This window comes from Odontesthes bonariensis, chromosome 14 (genome assembly GCF_027942865.1).
Source record: "Odontesthes bonariensis isolate fOdoBon6 chromosome 14, fOdoBon6.hap1, whole genome shotgun sequence".
NCBI lineage: Eukaryota > Metazoa > Chordata > Actinopteri > Atheriniformes > Atherinopsidae > Odontesthes > Odontesthes bonariensis.
In genome coordinates, this window is record NC_134519.1 from 360,827 (window position 1) to 372,500 (window position 11,674).

Here is an 11,674-nt window from a genome sequence, read left to right on the forward strand (position 1 = left end):
TGGAGGTTTCCTCCTGGTTCTGGTTCTGATGGAGGTTTCCTCCTGGTTCTGGTTCTGATGGAGGTTCCTGGTTTTGGTTCTGATGGAGGTTTGTTCCTGGTTCTGGTTCTGATGGTTTGTTCCTGGTTCTGGTTCTGATAGTTTGTTCCTGGTTTTGGTTCTGATGGAGGTTTCTTTCTGGTTCTGGTCCTGGTCCTGGTTCTGATGGAGGTTTGTTCCTGGTTCTGGTTCTGATGGAGGTTTCTTCCTGGTTCTGGTTCTGATGGAGGTTTGTTCCTGGTTCTGGTTCTGATGGAGGTTTGTTCCTGGTTCTGGTTCTGATGGAGGTTTCTTCCTGGTTCTGGTTCTGATGGAGGTTTCCTTCTGGTTCTGATGGAGGTTTCTTCCTGGTTCTGATGGAGGTTTCTTCCTGGTTCTGGTCCTGGTCCTTGTTCTGGTCCTGGTTCTGGTTCTGGTCCTGGTCCTAGTCCTGGTTCTGATGGAGGTTTGTTCCTGGTTCTGGTTCTGATGGAGCATACTTCCTGGTTCTGGTTCTGATGGAGGTTTGTTCCTGGTTCTGGTTCTGATGGAGGTTACTTCCTGGTTCTGGTTCTGATGGAGGTTTCTTCCTGGTTCTGATGGAGGTTTCCTCCTGGTTCTGGTTCTGATGGAGGTTTGTTCCTGGTTCTGGTTCTGATGGAGGTTTGTTCCTGGTCCTGGTTCTGATGGAGGTTACTTCCTGGTTCTGGTTCTGATGGAGGTTTCCTCCTGGTTCTGGTTCTGATGGAGGTTTCTTCCTGGTTCTGGTTCTGGTCCTGGTCCTGGTCCTTGTTCTGGTGGAGGTTTCTTCCTGGTTCTGGTTCTGGTCCTGGTTCTGGTCCTGGTCCTTGTTCTGGTGGAGGTTTCTTCCTGGTTTTGGTTCTGGTTCTGGTCCTGGTCCTTGTTCTGGTGGAGGTTTCTTCCTGGTTCTGGTTCTGGTCCTGGTTCTGGTTCTGATGGAGGTTTCTTCCTGGTTCTGGTTCTGATGGAGTTTTCGTCCTGGTTCTGATGGAGGTTTGTTCCTGTTTCTGGTTTTGATGGAGGTTTCCTCCTGGTTCTGGTTCTGATGGAGGTTTCCTCCTGGTTTTGGTTCTGGTTCTGGTCCTGGTCCTTGTTCTGGTGGAGGTTTCTTCCTGGTTCTGGTTCTGGTCCTGGTTCTGGTTCTGATGGAGGTTTCTTCCTGGTCCTGGTTCTGGTTCTGATGGAGGTTTCTTCCTGGTTCTGGTTCTGGTTCTGATGGAGGTTTCTTCCTGGTTCTGGTTCTGATGGAGCTTACTCCCTGGTTCTGGTTCTGATGGTTTGTTCCTGGTTCTGGTTCTGATGGAGGTTTCTTCCTGGTTCTGGTTCTGAAGGAAGTTTCTTCCTGGTTCTGGTTCTGATGGAGGTTTGTTCCTGGTCCTGGTTCTGATGGAGGTTTCTTCCTGGTTCATGTTCTGATGGAGCTTACTCCCTGGTTCTGGTTCTGATGGTTTCTTCCTGGTTCTGGTTCTGATGGAGGTTTCCTCCTGGTTCTGGTTCTGATGGAGGTTTCTTCCTGGTTCTGGTTCTGGTTCTGGTCCTGGTCCTGGTCCTTGTTCTGGTGGAGGTTTCTTCCTGGTTCTGGTTCTGGTCCTGGTTCTGGTGGAGGTTTCTTTCTGGTTCTGGTCCTGGTTATGGTTCTGGTGGAGGTTTCTTCCTGGTTCTGGTTCTGGTTCTGGTCCTGGTCCTGGTCCTTGTTCTGGTGGAGGTTTCTTCCTGGTTCTGGTTCTGGTCCTGGTTCTGGTGGAGGTTTCTTTCTGGTTCTGGTCCTGGTTATGGTTCTGGTGGAGGTTTCTTTCTGGTCCTGGTCCTGGTTCTGGTTCTGGTCCTGGTTCTGGTTCTGGTTCTGGGGGACAGTTAATGGGATTATAAGTGGACATGTTCCCTGAGATGGTTACTGAACAGAAATAAACAGAACTGAGTTTAAAACAGTTAAAGTTTATTCAAAGTGACACCAAACCACTTCTCCAGAAGGCTTTATGTCATATTATATTATATCATATTATATCATATTACATTATATTTTATTTTATTATATTATATCATATTATATTATATTATATTATATCATATTATATTATATCATATTATAATATATCATATTATATTATATCATATTATATTTTATCCTGGTTTAAAAGGATAAATAACCAGCAAACTGAGTGTAGATAAGCAGACCTTCAGGGCTTTTATCTGCCAGGTCAAACCGTCTAAAACTCCTCCAGGAAGAAGATAAACACGTTTCTGACATTATTAATCTGTGAATAAACTGTTCGGTGATGATAATAAATCCATCGTACGTGACTTCTGTTTCTTATCATCCGTATTATCCAGGACAGGACGTCATTGTGTCCTCCAGTCTTTTACTTCAGGATAAATATCCTCCATCATCTTTAACTGAAAGTCTGTACAGGGGGTATCCAGCTCTGAGAAAACAGATTCTTCTTTCATCGATCAGAGGAAACGTTCAGCAGTGAGGACACCTCCGACAACTAAAGCCCAAATCATCCATGAAGGCATCAGGAGTTAACAAACCACGAGACAGCAGCCTGTAACCACGTCCACCATGTTTGTTGTTCAGGGTAATCAGCTCCGACTGTTTCTGTTCACTTTGTAAAACTGGCTACAGCGCTGAAGCTAAACCTGGGATTGTTCTTATTCTCTTCTATCAATGATGAATAATAAGCAGTTCTAGCTTTACGAAGGGCTTTCTTATACGTTATTAAACTATCTTTACAGACTAACTGAGACTCTTCTAAATTAGAGGAACTCCACTGTTCATAGTGGCCATAAGTCAGCACAAGATCAAGGGTGTGATTAAGGCAGTGAGTCGGTCTGTGTACACTCTGAGAAAATCCAATAGAGTCTAATATAGAATTAAAGTTCATATTCAGGCTGTCATTTCCAACATCTACATGAATATTAAAGTCACCCACTACAATGACTTTATCTGTACTCAGCACTAACTGGGATAAAAACTCTGAGAATTCAGACAGAAACTCAGAATAAGGGCCAGGTGGACGATACACAACAACAAACACAAGAGGTTTCTGGGATTTCCACTTTGGGAAAAACTGAGAATCAGAGATTCAAAAGAGCTCAAACTAATCTTGGGTCTGGGACTGATGAGTAACCCTGATCTGAAGATAGCTGCCACTCCTCCTCTGCCTGTGGTTCCAGGAACGTGAACATTTAACCCTCCTGTTGTCCTGTTTAACCCTTCCTGTTGTCTTGCGGGTCAAAAGTGAGCTACCACCATGTTTAGAAAAATGTGTAGAAAAAACACCTTTAACTATCTTTTTCCAACTTGAAATGTTCTGACTTTTCCTAAAGGGACCCCATCATTAGAAAAAGTCACACTTTATTTTTGTTCATGTTTCCATGTGGGCTGTACACCACTAGGGTACAAAGATTGTCTTTTTGGTCATTTTTGACCCGGGAATTATAAAAACATTTAAACACCAGATAAAAGTTCACTGTTTTTTTTCCCTTTCAATATAATTAATTCAGAAGTAATTACTTCACATTTATATAATAGCAATAATAAAGCTTTATTATGTAAAAGAAAACTGAGAAAACAAGAAAACTGTTGGTCCAACTGACAGTTAAAAAAAAAAGTGTAATCCTGAAAACTGATGATTGTCTTTTTGTATTGTGTAACAAAACTACATGATAAAAAATGTGTTGAATTGAGTTGAATAGATAAATAACAGGTGGTTTCATCATACTAAATAGATTTTGGATTTTAAATTCAATTAAGTTGCTTTATTTTGGGGCTTTGGTAGGGCGGCTCATTTCTGACCCGTAGGACAAAGGAGAGTAAACACAATGTTAAACAGTCAGAGGGAGTTGCTTCATTAATGCTAACATGATGCTAACATGATGCCAACATGATCCTCCTGCTGCAGCCAGGTTTCTGTAAGACTAAATATATCGATATGATGATCACACATCAACTCATTCACTCACAGAGACTTGGAAAGGAGAGATCTGATATTCAGCAAACCACATTTAATAGTTTGATGATTCTGTTCAGTTAAAGTCTTTGGATCAGGAGCCGGAACATGTGACCCGTGATGCTGCTGAAGAAAACATTTCCAGTCTCTGTGATGAGTTTCGGATCAGGATCCTTCTCATTGGGACTCCGCCCATCAGGGGTCAATAACTGAGGTGAAAGTTTGTTTGATGGTTCAACAAAAGAACGAGGAACACAAGCTTTATGATTTTATTTGTACTTTTAAATCCTCACAAACAGCCGACTTCCTGTCAGCTGACCTTCACCGTCCGTTCACACCCGCAGCTCCACAGGTGCACCTGTGGGGATGCTCGTCGTCACGGCAACAAGGAAAGGCCTGAATCACCTGAGCGATGCGGTTGGCCACAGCGGAGGAGCTGGCAGCGATGACTCTCCTGGACATCATGTCGAACTCTGAGCCTGCGGACATGTGGACCAATGAGAGAAAGCCACACCCACACCAGAGGTATACAGGTGACACAACCAACCATATACAGACCGTCCGTATCCGTGACGACCCCTCCAGCTTCCCGCACAATGATGGCAGAGGCAGCGATGTCCCAGCAGTGCATTCCGATGTGATAGTAGGCGTCGGCTCCACCTGTAGCCACCTGACACATGTCAACCGCTGCCGTGCCCAGCGCACGCACCCTGCAACACAACCACACAGGTGAGGAGGTCCACCTGTAGCCAGCTGACACGTGTCACCTGACAGATGCCACCTGACATATGCCAGCTGACACGTGTCACCTGACAGATGCCACCTGACATATGCCAGCTGACACGTGTCACCTGACACATGCCACCTGACACACGTCACCTGACACACGCCAGGTGACACATGCCACCTGACACGTCAACCGCTGCTGTGCCCAGCGCACGCACCCTGGAACACAACCACACAGGTGAGGAGGTCCACCTGTAGCCAGCTGACACGTGTCACCTGACAGATGCCACCTGACATATGCCAGCTGACACGTGTCAGCTGACACGTGTCACCTGACACATGCCACCTGACACGTCAACCGCTGCCGTGCCCAGCGCACGCACCCTGGAACACAACCACACAGGTGAGGAGGTCCACCTGTAGCCACCTGACAAATGTCACCTGACAAATGTCACCTGACACTTGCCACCTGACACATGCCACCTGACACTTGCCACCTGACACTTGCCACCTGACACTTGCCACCTGACACATGCCACCTGACACATGCCACCTGACACTTGCCACCTGACACGTCACCTGACACATGCCACCTGACACATGTCACCTGACACATGTCACCTGATACATGCCACCTGACACGTCATGCTGGCCTCAGTTCTCACCCGTGAACAGGAAGTTTTAGCAGTCTGAAGATGTTGGACGTCATGGTGGACAAAGCGAGGTCATCCCGCTCCGCCCCGATCTCTGTCACCACCACACACCTGCTGATGTCTGATGGGAAGAGACACAACAGTCAGACTGGTCCTCAGCACCCAGACAATGTAAAGTTTTCTGGACTGATGTCATGTGTGTGATGTCACCTTCCTGTCCGGAGGCGTGCAGCGGCTCTCCGTTCAGGAACGCTCCTCTTCCCCTCTGAGCGTGGAACAGTTTGTCCTCCACACAGCTGTAAACGATCCCAAACTCCGTCTGACAACAGAGCAACATGTCAGCCTTCCTGAGGGCGGAGCTTAGCCTTCCTGTCAGAGCAGCGAGTAAACGAGCTCCAACGGGTTACTGAGGGCGGAGCTTAGCCTTCCTGTTAGAGCAGCGAGTAAACGAGCTCCGACGGGTTACTGAGGGCGGAGCTTAGCCTTCCTGTTAGAGCAGCGAGTAAACGAGCTCCGACGGGTTACTGAGGGCGGAGCTTAGCCTTCCTGTTAGAGCAGCGAGTAAACGAGCTCCGACGGGTTACTGAGGGCGGAGCTCAGCCTTCCTGTTAGAGCAGCGAGTAAACGAGCTCCGACGGGTTACTGAGGGCGGAGCTTAGCCTTCCTGTTAGAGCAGCGAGTAAACAAGCTCCGACGGGTTACTGAGGGCGGAGCTCAGCCTTCCTGTTAGAGCAGCGAGTAAACGAGCTCCGACAGGTTACTGAGGGCGGAGCTTAGCCTTAATGTTAGAGCAGCGAGTAAACGAGCTCCGACGGGTTACTGAGGGTGGAGCTTAGCCTTAGTGTTAGAGCAGCGAGTAAACGAGCTCCGACAGGTTACTGAGGGCGGAGCTTAGCCTTCCTGTCAGAGCAGCGAGTAAACGAGCTCCGACAGGTTACTGAGGGCGGAGCTCAGCCTTCCTGTCAGAGCAGTGAGTAAACTAGCTCCGACGGGTTACTGAGGGCGGAGCTTAGCCTTCCTGTTAGAGCAGCGAGTAAACGAGCTCCGACAGGTTACTGAGGGCGGAGCTCAGCCTTCCTGTCTGCGCTCGCTGCTCTGACAGCTTACTGAGGGCGGAGCTTAGCCTTCCTGTCTGCGCTCGCTGCTCTGACAGCTTACTGAGGGCGGAGCTTAGCCTTCCTGTCTGCGCTCGCTGCTCTGACAGCTTACTGAGGGCGGAGCTTAGCCTTCCTGTCTGCGCTCGCTGCTCTGACAGCTTACTGAGGGCGGAGCTTAGCCTTCCTGTCTGCGCTCGCTGCTCTGACAGCTTACTGAGGGCGGAGCTTACCTGCTTGTTGACGGTGAACGCGATAGAGATGGCCACAAACGGAAACCTGTGAGGAGAGTGGCATCGAGCTGTGATTCACGTGCAGGTGTCACCTGTCTGTGACATCAGTGTGTGGGCGGAGCCTCTCACCTGTGGACAAAGTTAACAGTCCCATCGATGGGGTCGATGATCCAGGTGGGACAGTCGGTCAGCTGCACATGCTCACCTGCGGCGACAGACTCCTCCCCAATGAACCTGAGGTCAGAGGTCACATGTCAGACCACTGAACCTGTGTGTGCTGACTTCCTGTCTCTGGTGGCAGGGTTAGCATCAGTTAGCATTAGATAGCATCAGTTAGCTTTGGTTAGCGTAATTTAGCATCAGTTAGCATCGGATAGCATCAGTTAGCTTCATTAGCATTGGTTAGCATCAACCCCTGAAGGACAATAACCCTAACCCCTGAAGGACAGTAACCCTAACCCCTGAAGAAGGAAAGTAACCCTAACCCCTGAAGGACAGTAACCCTAACTCCTGAAGAAGGAAAGTAACCCTAACCCCTGAAGGACAGTAACCCTAACTCCTGAAGAAGGACAGTAACCCTAACCCCTGAAGGACAGTAACCCTAACCCCTGAAGAAGGACAGTAACCCTAACCACTGAAGAAGGACAGTAACCCTAACCACTGAAGGACAGTAACCCTAACCCCTGAATGACAGTAACCCTAACCCCAGAAGGACAGTAACCCTAACCCCTGAATGACAGTAACCCTAACCCCAGAAGGACAGTAACCCTAACCCCTGAAGGACAGTAACCCCAGAAGGACAGTAACCCCTGAATGACAGTAACCCTAACCCCAGAAGGACAGTAACCCCAGAAGGACAGTAACCCTAACCCCAGAAGGACAGTAACCCCTGAATGACAGTAACCCTAACCCCTGAAGAAGGACAGTAACCCCTGAAGAAGGACAGTAACCCTAACCCCTGAAGAAGGACAGTAACCCCTGAATGACAGTAACCCTAACCCCTGAAGGACAGTAACCCTAACCCCAGAAGGACAGTAACCCTAACCCCTGAAGAAGGACAGTAACCCTAACCCCTGAAGAAGGAAAGTAACCCTAACCCCTGAAGAAGGAAAGTAACCCTAACCCCAGAAGGACAGCAACCCTAACCCCTGAAGAAGGAAAGTAACCCTAACCCCAGAAGGACAGCAACCCTAACCCCTGAAGAAGGAAAGTAACCCTAACCCCAGAAGGACAGCAACCCTAACCCCTGAAGAAGGAAAGTAACCCTAACCCCAGAAGGACAGTAACCCTAACCCCTGAAGAAGGAAAGTAACCCTAACTCCTGAAGGACAGTAACCCTAACTCCTGAAGAAGGACAGTAACCCTAACCCCTGAAGGACAGTAACCCTAACCCCTGAAGAAGGAAAGTAACCCTAACCCCAGAAGGACAGTAACCCTAACCCCTGAAGAAGGACAGTAACCCTAACCCCTGAAGAAGGAAAGTAACCCTAACTCCTGAAGGACAGTAACCCTAACTCCTGAAGAAGGACAGTAACCCTAACCCCAGAAGGACAGCAACCCTAACCCCTGAAGAAGGAAAGTAACCCTAACTCCTGAAGGACAGTAACCCTAACTCCTGAAGAAGGACAGTAACCCTAACCCCTGAAGGACAGTAACCCTAACCCCTGAAGGACAGTAACCCTAACCACTGAAGGACAGTAACCCTAACCCCTGAATGACAGTAACCCTAACCCCAGAAGGACAGTAACCCCTGAATGACAGTAACCCTAACCCCAGAAGGACAGTAACCCCAGAAGGACAGTAACCCTAACCCCAGAAGGACAGTAACCCCTGAATGACAGTAACCCTAACCCCTGAATGACAGTAACCCTAACCCCTGAAGAAGGACAGTAACCCTAACCCCAGAAGGACAGTAACCCTAACCCCTGAAGAAGGACAGTAACCCCTGAAGGACAGTAACCCTAACCCCAGAAGGACAGTAACCCTAACCCCTGAAGAAGGACAGTAACCCTAACCCCTGAAGGACAGCAACCCTAACCCCTGAAGGACAGCAACCCTAACCCCTGAAGAAGGACAGTAACCCTAGCCCCTGAAGAAGGACAGTAACCCTAACCCCTGAAGAATGACAGTAACCCTAACCCCTGAATGACAGTAACCCTAACCACTGAAGAAGGACAGTAACCCTAACCCCTGAAGAAGGACAGTAACCCTAACCCCTGAAGAAGGACAGTAACCCCAGAAGGACAGTAACCCTAACCCCTGAATGACAGTAACCCTAACCCCTGAAGAAGGACAGTAACCCTAACCCCTGAAGGACAGCAACCCTAACCCCTGAATGACAGTAACCCTAACCCCTGAAGAAGGACAGTAACCCCTGAATGACAGTAACCCTAACCCCTGAAGGACAGTAACCCTAACCCCAGAAGGACAGTAACCCTAACCCCTGAAGAAGGACAGCAACCCTAACCCCTGAAGAAGGACAGTAACCCCTGAATGACAGTAACCCTAACCCCTGAAGAAGGACAGTAACCCCTGAATGACAGTAACCCTAACCCCTGAATGACAGTAACCCTAACCCCTGAATGACAGTAACCCTAACCCCTGAAGGACAGTAACCCCTGAATGACAGTAACCCTAACCCCTGAATGACAGTAACCCTAACCCCTGAAGAAGGACAGTAACCCCTGAATGACAGTAACCCTAACCCCTGAAGAAGGACAGTAACCCCTGAAGGACAGTAACCCTAACCCCTGAAGGACAGTAAACCTAACCCCTGAAGAAGGACAGTAACCCTAACCCCTGAAGGACAGCAACCCTAACCCCTGAATGACAGTAACCCCTGAATGACAGTAACCCTAACCCCTGAATGACAGTAACCCTAACCCCTGAAGAAGGACAGTAACCCCTGAATGACAGTAACCCTAACCCCTGAAGAAGGACAGTAACCCCTGAAGGACAGTAACCCTAACCCCTGAAGGACAGTAAACCTAACCCCTGAAGAAGGACAGTAACCCCTGAATGACAGTAACCCTAACCCCTGAAGGACAGTAACCCTTACCCCTGAATGACAGTAACCCTAACCCCTGAAGAAGGACAGTAACCCTAACCCCTGAAGGACAGTAACCCCTGAATGACAGTAACCCTTACCCCTGAATGACAGTAACCCCTGAAGGACAGTAACCCTAGCCCCTGAAGGACAGTAACCCTAACCCCTGAAGAAGGACAGTAACCCCTGAAGGACAGTAACCCTAACCCCTGAATGACAGTAACCCTAACCCCTGAAGGACAGTAACCCTAACCCCTGAAGGACAGTAAACCTAACCCCTGAAGAAGGACAGTAACCCCTGAATGACAGTAACCCTAACCCCTGAAGAAGGACAGTAACCCCTGAAGGACAGTAACCCTAACCCCTGAAGAAGGACAGTAAACCCTGAAGGACAGTAACCCTAACCCCTGAAGGACAGTAACCCTAACCCCTGAAGAAGGACAGTAAACCCTGAAGGACAGTAACCCTAACCCCTGAAGGACAGTAACCCTAACCCCTGAAGAAGGACAGTAACCCTAACCCCTGAAGAAGGACAGTAACCCTAACCCCTGAAGAAGGACAGTAACCCTAACCCCTGAAGAAGGACAGTAACCCTTACCCCTGAAGAAGGACAGTAACCCTAACCCCTGAAGAAGGACAGTAACCTTAACCCCAAAAGGACAGTAACCCTAACCCCTGAAGAAGGACAGTAACCCTAACCCCTGAAGGACAGTAACCCTAACCCCTGAAGGACAGTAACCCTAACCCCTGAAGGACAGTAACCCTAACCCCTGAAAAAGGACAGTAACCCTAACCCCTGAAGGACAGTAACCCTAACCCCTGAAAAAGGACAGTAACCCCTGAAGGACAGTAACCCTAACCCCTGAATGACAGTAACCCTAACCCCTGAAGGACAGTAACCCTAACCCCTGAAGGACAGTAACCCTAACCCCTGAAAAAGGACAGTAACCCTAACCCCTGAAGAAGGGCTGTAACCCCTGAATGACAGTAACCCTAACCCCTGAAGGACAGTAACCCTAACCCCTGAAAAAGGACAGTAACCCCTGAAGGACAGTAACCCTAACCCCTGAATGACAGTAACCCTAACCCCTGAAGGACAGTAACCCTAACCCCTGAAGGACAGTAACCCTAACCCCTGAAAAAGGACAGTAACCCTAACCCCTGAAGAAGGGCTGTAACCCCTGAATGACAGTAACCCTAACCCCTGAATGACAGTAACCCTAACCCCTGAAGGACAGTAACCCTAACAGGTGAGGACAGGTGAGTGGAGGACCTGTGCTGAGGAAAGCGTTTCCTGATGGCAGAAATCAGGATCCTCTCGACTCTCTGATCGGTTTCCGTCACCAAGTCGGCCGGAGAGCTCTTCAGGTGGACTTCTTTGTTCTGCTGCAGCGCCGACAGGACCACCTGCAACAGGTGAGGACAGGTGAGAGGACCACCTGCAACAGGTGAGGACAGGTGACAGGACCACCTGCAACAGGTGAGGACAGGTGAGAGGACTACCTGCAACAGGTGAGGACAGGTGACAGGACCACCTGCAACAGGTGAGGACAGGTGAGAGGACTACCTGCAACAAGTGAGGACAGGTGACAGGACCACCTGCAACAGGTGAGGACAGGTGACAGGACCACCTGCAACAGGTGAGGACAGGTGAGAGGACCACCTGCAACAGGTGAGGACAGGTGACAGGACCACCTGCAACAGGCGAGGACAGGTGAGGACAGGTGACAGGACCACCTGCAACAGGTGAGGACAGGTGAGAGGACTACCTGCAACAGGTGAGGACAGGTGAGAGGACCACCTGCAACAGGTGAGGACAGGTGAGAGGACCACCTGCAACAGGTGAGGACAGGTGACAGGACCACCTGCAACAGGTGAGGACAGGTGAGAGGACCACCTGCAACAGGTGAGGACAGGTGACAGGACCACC

The 11,674-nt window shown here is 49.3% G+C and overlaps 1 protein-coding gene across 1 annotated transcript in view; it reads right to left on the reverse strand.

Annotated features, from left to right (window-relative positions):
* Nucleotides 1–4,253: 4,253 nt before the first annotated feature.
* LOC142398172 (inositol monophosphatase 1-like) overlaps nt 4,254–11,674 on the reverse strand; it is an 8,546-nt gene continuing 1,125 nt past the window's right edge. Inside the window, exons 2-8 of the mRNA XM_075482127.1 lie at nt 11,018–11,151; nt 6,828–6,932; nt 6,699–6,744; nt 5,582–5,690; nt 5,384–5,492; nt 4,551–4,702; nt 4,254–4,471 (exon numbers count right to left, since the gene is read on the reverse strand). Of these exons, the coding sequence (XP_075338242.1) occupies nt 4,314–4,471; nt 4,551–4,702; nt 5,384–5,492; nt 5,582–5,690; nt 6,699–6,744; nt 6,828–6,932; nt 11,018–11,151 (813 nt within the window). The 3' untranslated portion in view covers nt 4,254–4,313. The remainder of the gene's footprint in view (nt 4,472–4,550; nt 4,703–5,383; nt 5,493–5,581; nt 5,691–6,698; nt 6,745–6,827; nt 6,933–11,017; nt 11,152–11,674) is intronic.